The sequence below is a fragment of the Haemaphysalis longicornis genome, unplaced genomic scaffold (genome assembly GCF_048455015.1).
Source record: "Haemaphysalis longicornis isolate Haplotype H1 unplaced genomic scaffold, Haemaphysalis longicornis Haplotype H1 scaffold_2, whole genome shotgun sequence".
In the NCBI taxonomy this organism is placed as follows: domain Eukaryota; kingdom Metazoa; phylum Arthropoda; class Arachnida; order Ixodida; family Ixodidae; genus Haemaphysalis; species Haemaphysalis longicornis.
In genome coordinates, this window is record NW_027526295.1 from 269574405 (window position 1) to 269590318 (window position 15914).

A 15914-nucleotide genomic window follows, 5' to 3' on the forward strand; every position below is an offset into this window, starting at 1 on the left:
AAAAGCGTTCATTGCTGCAACTGAAGGAAAACCGGCCAACAGCCGCTACATGGCCTCAGTGACGTAATTCGGGCCACCGAGGAATGTCAAGACCAGGAAAGAGAGAAAAATCTTTTGAGTGAGTTCCCAAGTTATCTGATTTTTTAACAGTTAGCAGTAATTTTTGACTGAGGTACTTTGCGACCCCCTAATGTGAGAACTGGGTGTGTTGGGTGACTACATCCTGGAAGCATTTAAGATTGCAAAAAGAAGTTGGAGAAAGTGTTCCAGGGTCCCTTTGGTCGGTAGTCGGAACATAGCATTAGGATCGGCGCAAAGCTCCCCCCACCCCTCCCACCTCCTATGAGATCGCGGCTGACGACGGTCTGACGACGGGCTGACGACGGTCAGTCTGACGACGGGCGCCGGCACTGGCAAGGATGTTAACTGTCCCCCTTCCGCTGTCGGCGGGCGAAATCAATATCTGAAAGCGCAACAGCCTTAACATCCAAGTGTAAAGTGACGTCACGAGTTCCTGATGAAGGCACACGGCTGCGTCACTTGTTTTCCCTGCCACGGAGTGAGGTCACACTGATGTCCATTTGCTGCTATTTGTTCGGTGCTATAAATGAAATGAAATTGCTAACTGGAAACGACCTTTTTCTTCTGACGGTGTGCCAACTAAGGCTGAACAGGGTTCTCACTGACTTTATTACTGCAACCATGTGTGAGCCGGGGGTATTTTTGGATTTTTTCAAAGAAGTCGTTGCTAGTGTAAAGTTTAAAGGCCACAAGGTTTTCAAAAGAGTACCCAAGGGCGGTTATGCTGAAAAATCCCGGGCCATCTTCACTAACGTAAAACCTGGGGAGGAGCGAAGCATGCAGTGTATAAGTGTATTCTTGGCACCTTGGCGTTTTTGCAAACGGGAATAAAACCACTGGGGAAAGGGGGGGGGGGTGGCGTAGAGGTTTTTGCTGTAAAAGTCTCGTGTCTTTTTAGCACGAGGCGTAAACAAGTGTTCCGGTGTTTTTTTTTTTTTAGTACGCGTTACGAAGCGTTCTAGCGCGAGGCGTAAACCAGTGCCCCGGTGTTGTTTTTTTTTTTAGTGCGCGTTACGTTCTCGCGCGAGGTGCAAACGAGTGTCCCGGTGTTTTAGTACCTTGACTACATGAGACGACGGTTACGACATTAGACGCAGACAGCCCAAGTCCCTATGTGGCTTCGCCCCTAAAAGCTGTATGAGGATATTCGTGGTGCTGTGTTCCCTGTGTCAATGTACAGAGCTACGTACTGTTGACGGCCCGGTAGTGATGTGTATTTACACCATTACGCCAAACATTGCTCAGTCTGCGCCAGCCCAGCCTTAAATAAACCATTGCCGTCGGGTGGCACCCATGGCTACATGGAGCGCCGTCGGATAGCGATAGAGACACTGCGATTTAAAAAAACTTCGAGGTGTGCAAGAAAACATGAAGACGAGAACATACCGCAAAGAACTCATACCGAAGGTGGTTGTATGGCGAGAAATGCGGCATTTATGCTGAGTGCAAAAGAGCGTTGCACCGCGTTTGCGATATCCGCCTTTTGTACAGCTCAGCAAGACAAACAAGACAATGGCCTGATCTGGGGTTTTTATCGCTGCGGCTTTCCCTGACCCCTCATGACTCGACTGCCGGCGCTTCTCGCCTATTCTCCAGCCAGCAAAACCGCGAAGCATCATACCCGTCCACTGCAAAAGCTGCGCCAGCGTGTTTTCCAAGCTCACTTGTGATCGCTGCAGTCGTGAGTGTTTTTCGCGTGCTCCTCTGCAGCTTTTTAATTGACAGCTTAACGTTTAAATCAGGCAATGATAGTTTGGGTAAATTATCTTAGTCATTTCTTCAGTTGGCAACAATCACTAAAAATACTGCAGAAAAAGAGAAAAGTGGGCCAGCTGAATGAAAATAATCCTGGTCGTCTCTCGACTGAATGAGCGACGATGTTCATTTGATTTGTACGTAGAAAGTGAACCACCCTTCTTAAACACTTGTTGCTTATTAGTGGGGTGACTATAAACTTGACGATCTGTTTCAAGTTTATCCAAAGACCACCTCAATGCACATGAGCTCTTCGGCTAACAAGAAATTTTGGCCGATGCCAATGACGAAATAGTTGCGCATTAACGTGTGTAATCAAGTAAAAGGGGGTTCAAACTTGTATGCGCTAAACTGTAACAAAAAAAAAATCCGAGGGCGCTTAAGCACTTGTTGTGCGTTGTAAATGCGAAAGTATGAATCGCCAACTGCACGCCTGAGACGCCTTGTTTCGCCTCGCTTTGTCCAAGGGCTGTGAAAATCTTTCCGCTGAAGACACTTTGCTTTGCGATCCGTCCAACGCCTTCTAGTAGCTTCGGTCTTTCTCCTACTCGTAACGACGCTGCTCATTCATGGCGCTGTGTAATAAGAGAGTTGATGAAGATGGTGACTATTGCTGTTTACTTTTTTACTTTTTCGCAGTATACTTTTGTTGTCCAACGAATCATTTAGGGAGCTCGTCTTTAAAAAAATCTGGCGAAGAGTAGATGCATCCTTTTTTCTCTGTGTGGTTACTTGTATGAGCGTACACCAGAAAATGTACCATCAATCATGCTAATTTGCGTAGCTCACGAAGGTCCCTTGAGATTTCTGATTAAATTAATGCGGTGGTGTCGACAAAGGTCGCTGTAGCTTGTCTCCAATCTTTTCCTTTGACTTTATTTTCTACGAAAACAAACAGCTGTTCTCGAAGAAAGAAAGCGCGAAGATTTGAACCTACCGGGTGGTGCAACGGCGTTGTAAGTGAGGCCACGTGTTCGCGTTCGAATGACTCGGTCACACGTGCGCCACGACTAAATGAGGCATTTTTTTTTTCGAAATGAGCCACATCCACCTAACGCCAATTTGAGAAGCAAGCGGAAATTTGCTACCGGACCTAAATGCAGCGCTGTCAAAACTATTGTATGCTATATTTTACATGTCAGCTGGGGGAAGTTTATGGCCACAAGTAATCAAAACTTTTGCCGTGAATTAGAGCAATATTGGGGTGGTAAATTTGGATTTGGCTCATATCGAATTGAAACACTCAAGTTGTGGCTGTATTATTATTAAAACTTTATTTAAATTGATTTCCGAGCATCGTGCGAATGAGTTTTGATGGGAAAAGCATTGAAATATGCAACAGGTCCTCAAGAACAGTAGAGCTATGCATAGAGCAGATGAGTCCTCTTAGCACCATTAGCTGCTCTTTTCGAATTCTTTCCTAGGATAATTATCTTGGGCACGCCTCAAGGCACTAACGAAGCAAGCGAGCTCTTCATTGTTTTGCCATGAATTTCCAAAACGCTTCACAAGAAGGCTACTCATATCTTATTCGCCACATTAATGAAGTGGTGCGTACTCTCAGAGCGGGGTTGGGGGGATTGGCCAGGGCTTGTAAGCGGTGGCTATATAGTGAAGTACTGAAATGGTAGATATGGGAGTAAAAAATAAACATAACCAGAGTTATTGCGTGGGAACGGGGGAGACGAAATGAAATCGTGGTTCCACATCTCTGTTTCATTTTTTCCCCCTTCTTCCGTTCATTTTGTCGTTGAATCATCTGGCAATGGATCTTTCGCCGATCTCCTGATGGACGTCTGAATAAGCCAGCTCAAAAACGCAAAAAAAAACCTCCCGAAAACACTCAGAAACAGTCTGAACACTCAAGTTAAAAGCAAACTCCCATTGCGCAAATGCATCTGGCTCACTTTGATCCATTAAGCAGCAGGATCTGGGTAATTTTCTGTACAAAATACGATCTGCGTACACGTTTTCAGGGCGTTATCTCAACTATTTTCTAGCCACCCCTTTTTTAGGGGAAAGTTGCCGAATTTTTCTTGTCCCTGCAGCTTTGGCCGATTCAGTTTCGGTTTTTAGATCTGGCTCATTTCGAGAAAAAAAAACGCTTCAAATATCTGACATTCAGAGAACGGCCAATGCGGACGAGGAGCTGCGGAAGGCCCAACGCGAAGCGATAACAGAGGCACGTCGAAGTTCCGCGTTCAGAGGTTTCGCCATCAGCACGCACGAAACCGTTTGTTTTGGCGGCGAAGCTATAACACGGGGGCGTCTAAGCTCCGCGTTAACACTGCTTCTCTACCGTGTGAGGGATTCACCGGCACGGGCCGGAACGTTTGTTTTGATAGCTTCTGGGAACAACAGATGCAGTATTTCTGGTCAGCGCTTACCTTTAAAGGCGCAATGATCTGGTTCATCAAGTTACCAATGACTTAAATTGGAGGTTTTATCGCTAGAAGCGGAATTATTCCTTCCGAAGTGACACTTTTTCACGCTTGTGACCAACTTCAACTAAAAAAACGCCCTATTTGTAGAACGGCCGGCGTCGCATGGCCATTCGGTAGAGGCAAAAGATGGGAGGCGAAATAAATCAAGGGGAGGTATGCGGAGCAGAGGGTATGAAGGTAGGGGATGTAGAGGGAGGGGAAGAGGGACAGAGGTTGGAAATGGTTGGATGCAAAGGTGGGTGGAGACAAGGTGAAGTATAGGAGGGCAAGGTGCAGGGATGAAAAATTGGAGCGAGAGTAGGAGGATGACGAGAGGAAGACAGGAAGTGAAGATGTATTGAGGAGGAGGAGTAGGAGAAGGAGGAGGAGGAGGAGGAGAGAATGCAGTTTAATGATGCTGACGAGGTCTGTCCAGCAGATAGCCTAACAAGCTACGTCAGGTGAATAATAAAACAAATGAAAAAAAAAAACACCGACATGAGGTCTGTAGACAGAGTTCAGTAGTTCGTGGTAAAAATAAAAGAAGTGTTAAAACACACTGGAGACATTTTCGCTTTGAATTTTAGCAGAGTTCAGGCAACCGCGGAGCGACTACACGTGGTCATGAGTTCGCTAGGTCAGGTTAAAAATAAAAGAAGTGGTAAACGCGCACTGGAGAAATGTTCACTTTCAATTTGAGCACAGTTCAGGAAACTGCGGAGCGACCACAAGCGATCATGGCACGTGGACAGCTAACCTAGCAGTCATGGCAATCACAGCCCCGAAATGTTCACTGGAACACCACTGAGGGTTTGAGAGCGCTAAGGCGGTGGTCACGGTCCTGTGGCACATGTCGAATCAATGCTCGGCACTGTTAAAGACTGTGAACTAGGCCTGAACGGCGAAGGAAGCTTAGCAAGGCCTTCGTCGCATGTGAAGCCATCTTTGCACATGACCAGGGGTCAAGCAGAGGGGGAAGGAGACGTGCTACCCGGTAGTGGCGGAGAAACGCTATTATCCTTTTGTCATTCACAGCGAAGCAAGCGTATACGAAGCCATATTTTTATACCGCGTTATCAGTTGCCACCTCTTTGCTCTTTGTAGTGTGCTGTTCTAGGAGGGCGTGATGGGGTCACCTTTCGAAGAGCAGCATGTCATTCCGGACGTGATTGACGAAGTCCCGCCACACACCCTCAGGGTGAGTAGAAATCACTTATAAGTACAACAGCCGAATGTAAACGCCACAGTTTGCGGCCGCCTAACTTTCGTAAAGCAGACATCTTATTTTCTTGAATACTACTACTTGTCCCCCGCACCTAATTAGCTAATTCAGGGGCCTGTTTCTGATTCCCCGAATTAAAGGCTGTCGGCCATGGTCTGCAACACTCAGAAGTCCCTTTTTTTAACTTACCCACCATTTCCTTTCAAGTGTACGACGTGAGGGCCAATGAAGGATTCATTTCGATTAAAATTGGTGTTTTATTTCCTAATCAACATTTAGTCTACGATGTGCACGGCAGCGAAGGGCTGCCGATGCAGGCCATTTGCAGATCTATAATTTGCGTCGAAATCTCTGCTGACGGAAAAGACGCCGTCCGTGGAATATAATAGGGAAACGGGGAGAGAGGGGGTTTGGAGGTATTCGTAGAACGTTGAAGAGGTTTGTTTTGGAAGAAAATGCTTTTGTCGCACGGCACAGGGTTACCGGTGTGTCGTGCGCCGGGTCTTCACTGCATCCCGCGCTCGATAACCACCTCGCTCTCACCGGCAATACGCTCTTGTAGGACGGCTTCCTAGAAGAACAGCTGCAGCGCTCGCGACGTGGCTCAGCAGTTGGAGATTTTACCGTTCTCGCAATGTAGCCGAAAATGCGATGCTCGTTCAAAATAAAGACGTACGCTTAGCCCCTTTCCGTCATGAGGGTGATCTGCTGTAGGATCACCCACCGCTGCCTGCCCTTAGGCGACTCGTGCTGGCCTCTCCTCCATACTAACCATATGCGTGTTCTGTCGGGCGTGTGAGGAATATTTGCCCTTGTCATTCGCTTTCTGCTCGTCCGAGTCAATGCTGCCAACCAATCACGCCTTCCTTGCTCCATCGAGTAACCCTAGCGTTGCGAAAAACAGCCACGGCCAATCATCTCGCACAGCCGTCTTAAAACTCAGTGGGGGGGACACTTTTCCATCTATACGTTCTTACATCACGAGGTCTTCCTACAGCACAACTTTGTTAAGAGTTCGACAGCCTGATTGCCCTCCTTAAAATACAGATTGACGGAATAGTACGCGAAGACACGGCCCTTGTGATCGGCTGGGTCGTGCAGCTGCCTCTCCTTGAGAGGGCCATCGAAATAAGAAGGGCAAATAAGTCAGCACTCCTCCCTCCAAGAGAGAAATGGCCGCATAACAAGCGACTCACTAACAAGGCAACGACACTGATGAAGTGCCTCCTTAATAAAGCCCTTGACGATTCACAAAGCGGAGGAGTTAACCCTAGATAACTTTATTCTGCAGGTGACCTACGACAGAGGACCTGAGATAGCAACAGGACAGACGCTGACACCGACGCAAGTGCAGCACCAGCCGGAAGTGTCGTACCCGACCGATCAAGGCGCCCTTTACACCATCTGCATGACTGGTACGCCCTGCCGTGCCGGAATCGCTGTCGTAACGTATACAGAGGGGGGCATATTTAGTGAGAAGGATGGGCTAGAGTCACTAGATAGGTTTCAGAGTATGGGCACCATTTCCTGTCCTTGTTGTATGCCGCCGACAGCGGCCATTGGTAGAAACGCGTCACGTTACATTTGTTTGCCCACGGGTGCTGACATTTTGGCACCTCTGTGTTGCCGCGCGCGCGGTCTTCGATAAATCGTGATTTTCGGAGCGCAGTGCGGCTGTACGACACGTTGAGAGTGAGTTTTTAACTGTCCAGACAGAGTAGCAGTTTCAACCGGCGGGAAGGCTGGAAACGTCTGTATCGCTGCCCTATCGTAACCTATAGCCACTTAAAAAGCGTCGCTTAATTAGTGGTTCTAGCGGAACCTAGAGCCAACAAACAAGCTCCGCTAGCGTACCCGAGCCTGACCCTATCGCACCGGCGCGCTGTCTCCAAATCTTCGAAAAGTGAACACAGCTGTCATGGTTTCCAAGCGGCGCCCGTCAATGTCAGCCGCTATATGGCGCAAAAGGCTCGCCACCCTGGCATCAGACGCCAAAATGGCTGCCGCCGTGTGTCAGTGTCGTTGCTCTTAAGCGTAGCATATTTAGTGGTTCTATGGTTGGTTACAGACGGTCATGTTTGAAGATATATCTGACTTGAATTAAAGGGGAAAACGAGGATCTGCACCACATGGTACAGCACAGGCTACTGTTCACGACGATGGTGGGGCTATCTAATGTTTAGCCCATTTTTTCCCGACCTGTGCAGATCCTGATGCACCGAGTCGTGAGAATCCGAGGTACCGGGAGTGGCATCACTGGCTCGTGGTAAACGTTCCTGGCACTACCGTCGCGAACGGAGAAATACTGTCGGAGTACATAGGCGCTTGCCCACCCAGGGGAACGGGTGAGCGTTCGCACTATTTCTTGTCGGCCGTGCAAAAGGGAACAAACCATAGACTGCTCCGTCTAAATCTTGTTCGCAATTTTAATATGTCAGCTATTATAAAACTCCCAATCATGGAGAGCGGGCTCACCACGGATTGTCACAAGTTAAAAGAATAATATCAAGGGACACTTGTCCAAGCCACATGAAGAATGGAGGATGCGATAAAATCCATTCCCCAAAAAACGTTCTCAGCACAAAAATTTGTAACTAAACCCTTCATTGAAGGGAAACTTGTTTGTAGGAGTATTCCAAATTAGTCCTGCAAGAACCATTTTAAATAAAAAAATTCCAATTAAGATAACATCAAAATGTTTTGTTTTTCTAATGGCGAAAATTATCAGTGCGGGTAAAATGTACCAAGAAATCAATACAGTGGCGTTGCATGCCAGGCAATAACCTGTCAATCTTACAAGATCAGTTTCTTTCCTTTCTGACCTCTTTTTCTTCCTTCTTTGCTGTGCATCGTGAGTGTTAATAGTTAACTAGTTTTGTTGTTGTTGTTGTTGTCGTTGTTACCGTTGTCATTGCCGTCGTTGTTGTTGTTGTCCTTGCTTTTGTTGTCGTTGTTGTCGTTGCCGTCGGCGTTGTCATCGGCGTTGTCGTCATCGTTGCCGTCGTCGTTTTGTTGTCGTCGTCGTCGTTGTCGTCGTCGTTTTGTTGTCGTTGCCGCAATCGTCGTCGTCGTCGTCGTCGTTGTTGTTGTTGTTGTTGTTGTTGTTGTTGTTGTTGTTGTTGTTGTTGTCGTCGTCGTCGTCGTCGTCGTCTTTTCTTTTCTTGTTCTGCCTTCAACAGCACGAGAAAAAGTTGTGTTCTTTTTGTGCTTGCTTTCATCTCGCAGGTGCTGGAGCCTTTCAGCGCCATTATGAAAGCGTCGTAGACCTTTTTCTTTGGCGGACACTTTTTTTCGCGTAACATCATGACCAACCAACCCAATGACCATACCTGAATAAGTGGACGTGGGGACTGCCGGTTAATTACATATATTTTGTACCTGCAGCTTTCTTTGCGCTAAGTAATGGCGACATGTATGACCCGTGCCAGTAGTTCGAGGAGTTCCGAGCGGTTCTGCCTATATAAACCTCTTGTTCAAGTATCCTCTTAGATTTGGGCTGGAAGGGTGAATCGAGGGACAAGGGGGTATCTTTCCGAAGCCTTTGTTTTGGTGTGTCACGCCGCCTGACGGCGGTGGCTAGGTAGTGGGGCATCGAACGAGCTACGACGACAAGTCAGGCCGCTAAAGTTCTCTGCACTTGAAAGGAGGAATATAGTTCTTAAATCAGAGTAGTTCTCACCCTCAGGTATGTAGACACGTCTTTATGCGGTGTGGCAAACGCTGTGGGTGCCATGTGCATAAAATAAGAGAGGAAGGCTACAACGCGAAAAGTAAATTCAAAGCAGCTTTTTCCAGAACCGAGAGGGCTTTCGGTAAAACGGATGGAGGAAGGCGGAAAGGGGGTATGACTTGACGCGTGCCGTATTATCAAAGCACGTACTTCTAGGCCGTATTTTCTGCTCATATGCATCGTGCATGGATGTTTTATGCCTGTCCGGTTGGCTCCATTTAGGTGGACTGTAGCCCAGATATAACGGGGGAGGGGGTGTACAGTGAACCCGATTAATAGTCAAGTGAACTGTGTAACGAGAAAATTGTCGATAACGGCATTTTCTGAAGCGGGGGGCCTATAAAAGCAATGAAAACAGTGAATTTCTTGCGCTCAAGAAAATCTTTGCGCGATCCAAAAGCGAAGTTGGCTCACCGAACTGACCTGTACTCACGTGCACGGATTTCGGCATGTTCTCCGTTACCTGCAGACACAGAACCTGGCACATGAAAATAGCAGCTTATGTGTCAATTCACTGGATCCGTACCAGTTGCTTCGGTGCCGAGCTGCTGATGTCTTCCCTCCCCGTCAGGGCTCGAACTCGTTACACCCTCCTTCCCTCTGCGTGCAGGCCTGCACCGCTACGTCATCGTGGTTTACAAGCAGCCCGAGAGGCTCACCTGTGACGAGAAGCGCCTCACCGCTCACTCGGGTGAGCGTCGGTGCAACTTCAAGATCCGGGATTTCGCCAAGAAGTACCACCTTGGGGCGCCGGTCTCTGCCAACTTCTACCTGGCAGAGTATGACGAGCACGTGCCCAAGATCTACGATCAGCTCAGCGGCGACTGAGCTCCATCTGCACCGGCACCGGGCAGTTCTGCTTACTGCGTACCCACCTCAAGCTGCGCCGGTGTCTGCTTGCTCCTCATTCTATTAAATTCTCTAGCTCTTACTTTGCATCCCCGTGCTTAGCACAGTCTGAATAAAATAGTTTGCCTGAAATTTTGTACCCACCGGATCTTCCAAACTACTATTATCATAGGTGGGCTGATATGTTTGTTGTAGGGGTTACAGCCCGCCTGAATACATAGAACCATAGTAGAACTTGCCATATGCACAACTAATTTCACTGGGAAACGTTGTTCCAGAGTCTAGGGACGATACACGCAGGCCGGAAATTTCCTTGATAAGCCGGTTACGCGCCGAGCGAAATAAAAAATGAAGGCAAACGAGTTGCAATGGTGTTGAAAAGCGCGAAGTTCAGAGCATGCAACCTTCCGATGATTCCTGAGAAGCTTCTACAGTCGCTGTCTGTGCGAGTATATAGAAGTTTGGGATTGGTCAGTTATGATACTAACGCTGCATTCAAATGAAAACTGGTGAATCGGCTATAGGATTCAGACGGGGCAATACTGCGTTTTCTAGACGGTGCACGACTGGCTTTTTATACAAGCACCTAGCGGCATCAACTGCTTCGCTGTGAACACTGGCGACCATTCATTCATTCATTCATTCAACCAGCTGATGAACGCATCTTTCTTGACCTGAGAGACCGAAAGGGAGAAGGGGGGGTTGGGGGGGGGACTTTATTACGCAGCTCAAGTCCGAGTCATCAGTCCTCGGAGGAAGGGGGTGTTCCGCGATTCTCCGACGATGGCGGGCTTGGAGGCGGAGCTCAAAGAGTTTCGATGTGGGCAGCCAAGAGGGACCACAAGGCGGCCCATAGGTTTTCAGGGGGAGCGGCACAGCTGGACCGCGACTAGGGAATATCAGAGGAGAAAGGGTTGGTGGAAAGTAATTGGAGAACGAGGTCGCTCGTACACAGCGCTAAGTATGTTCATTGTCCGGATAGCCACCGCATACCTGACAGTGCGGACGGCCTGAGGTACATTCGCTGGTTCCCATTGTAACAGCCTCGGATCGAGCCCTGGGTTTTAGCCCTGGGTTCTAGCCCAGACGATGCGGCCGCACCCCCTGGTAGAGGGCGTCCAATCACGGTTCATTACGCCGATATCTGTCGGCCCAACGCCGCCTGTATATACATTGCCTGGCGCGTGCCCTTTATCCAATGGGAACGGTAGGGACGCTTAGTTCAGCCACTCCTCCACTATGTGGCGCGCGCCGGCGGACTAGGTAAGATGACATGTCATCACCCCGCTACAAAGGGAAACCAATATCATCATCATCGCTCGCCCTACGTCAGTGATCGCGAGTCGCACACGCTGCTCCCACTTCTACGGCGCCTGCCTGTCAGCTTGCCCGTTGAGTTTCCAGAGCCGTTTCGTTCCCATTTTAGTCGCGACGGGGCGTTAGTTCTGGGGTCACTGGTGATCTCGTCCGACGTGTCCCTCCTTTCATACCTGCTGCATTTTTCGAAAGATGACCGACGAAGCTCTCTGCTTTCTTAGACGGCTTCCTATTCTTGCAGCTTGACGCCGCTTGCTTTGCGATAAAGCGGTTTACTTCCACGGTACGGTTAGCAGTAGTATAATAGCACTTTCAGTAAGGAACAGGAGCAGTGGCGTCGCTAAAAATATTTTCCGGGTCGTGCTATACGCCGACGAAAAACAAGACGAACAAGAAAGACAGCCTGCAAGCAAGCATGTCATTTCATTTTCTTCAATAGTTTTCTTCTTTTGTTTTTACATATTACCATACCTATGAGGAGTGCGAACACTGTGGACGAAGCAAGGCCAAAATGTGGAAGGGACAGAGGGGGGGGGAATGCACCACTCAGAAAATGTCGGCGCCCGTGACCCAAATAGGTTAGCCCGCAAACCCGGCATCAGCCAGCGGCAGCACAAGTGCTTCTGCGTGCGCCGTGGCGCCGGCGGTTTTATCAGCGACATACCAATACGATAGCCATGGTGAAAAACAAGAAGGCGGAGGAGGCTCGCCTAGGGAACGCTACACAGTCTGCCACCTATTTTGCATAGTTTCCGAGGAGCGGCGCTAGATGGCGGACATTAAAGCACGCAGGAATGCTACGGAACGGGAAAGGGTAGGAGAGAACACCAGGAGAGTGGCTGTTTGGCCATTTTTCGCCCACGCATTAAACAATGCTTATACAGGCGGCGTTGGTCGGCCACTATTAGGGCATGATCTGTCCACATCTCCCGTTATAGCAAGGCTCCTGTGTAGCCGCCCCGACGTACACTGATTCTGACGCCGGTTGGTCACGTGACGGGCAATGCGTGATATGTGGACGGCGGACACCGTGGAACTGAGAGAGAGAGAGAGAAAACATCTTTATTTGTCCTGCAAACGCGACGCGGCCTCACGTCGTGTCAGCCGGCCACTCGGCTACCGTCACCTACTCATGCCTACCCCCGGGTGGGGGTGACACTTTCGGGCGTTGAAGCTCGAGGGCGTCCGACACTTGCTGGACGGCCATGTGTTGTATGACGTAGTCTTTGCACGCCGCCGCACTGACAAGGTACGGCGGGAACGTCTCTGCTGCACTGGCCTCGCTCGGGTGTCTTCTGCAGTCCCACAGGATGTGGGCCGCCGTGGCCCTGGAACTGAGGAATTTTATGCTGTCAGTTCACGCTGTAGAATGTTGGCCCTTTGCACTCCAGCGCCAAAAGCGACGGTAAATGTGCACACCCCGGGCATACTGACGGGTCACAGGCACAAGTTCAGCCTCGGTGTCAATTTTAAAAGTGCGAGCTTCTCTTTCGCTAACGTGACCAGCGTCAGAGTGTGGTGTGTGGTGTGGAGGGATTGGACGCAAAGGACGTGATGCCATCTGACGCCGTGGGAGTGTAGGTAGCGATAATCTTGAGTTAGAATAATGGGCGCGTCAAGTTCATTCGCAAACGTCTCTGAAATTCTTGCATCTCCAGCTTAGCAACGATTGCATTCCTTTATCCCCGCAGCCTCCATGGCAGATTTTAACGTTAATGTTGGGCGGGACGACATCAGAGGGCTTCCAGAATCTATGCTTTATGTGCTTGAAATTTTTTTAGAATTTTCAACTCAATTTATTTCTACTTTTACAACCGAGCAGCGGGCACCGTACAAAAAAGCTCATCAGAGTTTGACTAGCTTCCGGGCCCAAGTAGTTAGACAGCGGGAGCAGATCGAGACATGCGGTAGACACTGAAATGCATGAAAACCGCAAATAGATAAAAATGACACGATGTTAGGCGTACAACGTTGCTGAAATTTGACTAAATTTGCATAAAAGCCATAAAAAATTCGCGTGAAATTTGCGAAAAAAGACGAAGCGTGCGTGATGCACGTTCTGTCAAGAAGGAAAAGGAAGAGTGCGCGCGTCTCTTTCAGCTTCCGTCGCTTGGAATGGCAGCAGTGAAGTCGGCCTCCTGCAGCTCCCATATCCCGAAGGAATTGATTGCTGAGAAGACGGTAAGCACCACCATGTTCACCTGCAGGTCAAGGAAACGCCGTTCGACATCTCGGTGTTTTAGCAGAAAGAGGTCGTGGGCCTCGGTGTTGGCCGGGGTTGTGTCACCTGAACAGATCAGCGCAACCTTTCCGGTTCAGGCCGTTTGGGGCTTGTCACTCCGACGTAGCTACAGCCACGACCTCGTTAGAACGACCCCGCCCCAAGCAGAATAATTAATGGAAGCTTTATTGGCAGATAATTAGGAACGCGTAAACATATCGTCCTTCTCCCTAGCGAACGTGAGCTTCGGTTCGATGCGCTCGACTTGCACTGGCTTCCTTTGCCACCGTGCACTGGCTGGAACCTGCACTTAGGCGGGACTCACGGGACCCGTTGGGGCGGCACAGAGACAGGTGACGCGCTGCGCTTCGAATTGGCGCCACCCTGGCAACGTCGGTAGTGCTGCGAAGGCCGCTCTCTCCTTTCTCAACTACAGCCCTCTCACCGCCATCTCTCCACCCTGTCATTTTGTGCTCTTTTTATCCCTCGCTCTGTTGAGAGATAGACGCGACATAGCAGGGTGACGCGAACATTTTACTGACATGCCCAATCTATTAAAGGCGATAGTCTTTCTTGGGCTACTTAAAGCCAGAAATTTTGGTCGGTCTGTCTGTATATCTGTCTGTCTATCTGCCTGTCTATCTGTCTGTGCCTTAATTCAGCCACCCGGCCAAAGCGAAACGAAAGCTGAGCAATAGTAGTATACAGGGTGATCAAAATTAAGCCGACAGTTTTTTTTTAACTAGACGCTTCGATTTACGTGAAGACCACCTCCACAGTGAGGTTATGCGCCCAGGGGGACACATAATTGGGTGGTAATTATGGATTTCGGTGGGCCAATTAATTAAAATTGAATAATTAGCTTTATAGTGGCTGCAGTAAGGAGGCATGTTTCTATTGAAGAGTTAAACACAATCGTGTTTCGACGCACTTTCATTTGGCAGAATTCTTCTAGTGAATCCGAACTCCGAGATATCGAACTGCGAAGTTTAATTGCCGTTCGCATGATTACACATGCTAGACATCGCGGCACAACGCTCCCCTCTTTGTTCTGTGTTTCGGTAGCGGTTCCGAGTACTGCAGATTGCGATAACGCCGGCCAACACTGAAAGGGTGCCAGTTATCACTTTTGCCTATGCCTCCACCCCGTTGTCAAACTGAAGACCGTACAAAGCAGGCACGTAACAAAAGGGAGGAGCTTCGCGCCGGTCTTCGTTATCTGGCACGCGCAATCATGCGAACGCCAATTAAACTTCGCAGTCTGATATCTCGGATTACGGATGCCCTAGAAGAATTCTGCCATATGAAACTGCCTAGAAACACGATTGCGTCAAACTTTTCAATACAAACATGCCGGTTTATTGCAGCCACTAAAAGTTCATTATTCAGTTTTAGTTAACTCAGCAACCGACGTCAATAAGTACCACCCTATTCTGTGTCCCCCTGGGCGCATAACCTCACTGTAGAGGTGGTCTTCCCATAAATCAAAGCGCCTAATTTTAAAAAAACCTGTCGACTTAATTTTTATCACCCTGTATACAAACAGCCAAATCCCAGTCCGATGTAATGTTTATACTTGCCAACTATGTTGAACAAGAACAAGACATTACGCAAACATACGACAGAAAATTAATACATAAGCAATATTTAGTGTTCCTTTCTAAAAAATTCATAGATGCTTAATTTTTGCGAAATGAAATCTACATACACTTGAGAAAAAAAATTCCTTCCGTCGCCTGCTATCGCCGGTGCCACTGTAGCTTCTGGCGGCATTTTAAGAAATCAAGCGGCAACTGTTACGAAAGGTTCCACTAGACAGGTTCCACGTTCTGCTTGGAATGCACGTGGACTAGGGCAACGCGGTTCTGTAAACATTGAAGCAGGGCGCCTCAAGTCCCACGCGTCTCCGTCGTACGGCAGCGCTGGCATCGAGTCAACCGTCCTGGAGCAGTGGAACGCGGTAAATTTATATTGACTATGCAAACTTTTAGTGTGTTTACTTTGGGAGGAGCGCGACGGAAGAACAACAGCAGGAGAGGTGAGCGGGAAAGCAAAGGGAGACATTTACTTGGAGAATGTAGACGAGAGACTACCGTTCTTGCTGACATTTGCAACGAAAATAGCAGATACGCGGCCAATTTTTCTCACACAATAGAACTTTTCATGGAAAACGGGCCCCATACTTGCGCATGTGCATTCGTCTGCAATGAACCGTTCTAGGCAAAACATGAATCGTGTGCATGCTTTTGTGGATTTCCTCTGGATACTCTCAAAACTAACCATTTCTAATCTTCGCGTTTCGTTAGCGATAGTTGC

At 48.6% G+C, this 15914-nt stretch overlaps 2 protein-coding genes across 2 annotated transcripts in view; both read left to right on the forward strand.

The window, feature by feature from the left end:
- Window positions 1-1604: 1604 nt before the first annotated feature.
- On the forward strand, window positions 1605-10206 carry LOC144167782 (protein D2-like). Its single transcript, XM_077696960.1, has 5 exons — window positions 1605-1762; window positions 5364-5457; window positions 6773-6896; window positions 7689-7826; window positions 9822-10206. The coding sequence occupies exons 2-5, from the start codon at window positions 5386-5388 to the stop codon at window positions 10037-10039; spliced, it is 552 nt and encodes a 183-aa protein (XP_077553086.1). The 5' UTR covers window positions 1605-1762; window positions 5364-5385; the 3' UTR covers window positions 10040-10206.
- Window positions 10207-13492: 3286 nt separating this feature from the next.
- LOC144168632 (transient receptor potential cation channel subfamily M member 2-like) overlaps window positions 13493-15914 on the forward strand; it is a 59117-nt gene continuing 56695 nt past the window's right edge. Inside the window, 1 exon segment of the mRNA XM_077697578.1 lies at window positions 13493-13558. Coding sequence (XP_077553704.1) covers window positions 13493-13558 — 66 coding nt within the window.

Coding starts and splice junctions, on each gene's coding strand:
- LOC144167782 (XM_077696960.1), top strand. CDS start 5,386: ATGGGGTCACCTTTCGAAGAGCAGCATGTCATTCCGGACGTGATTGAC. Junction 5,458..6,772: donor TCCCGCCACACACCCTCAGG/GTGAGTAGAAAT, acceptor TTTATTCTGCAG/GTGACCTACGACAGAGGACC. Junction 6,897..7,688: donor TTACACCATCTGCATGACTG/GTACGCCCTGCC, acceptor CGACCTGTGCAG/ATCCTGATGCACCGAGTCGT.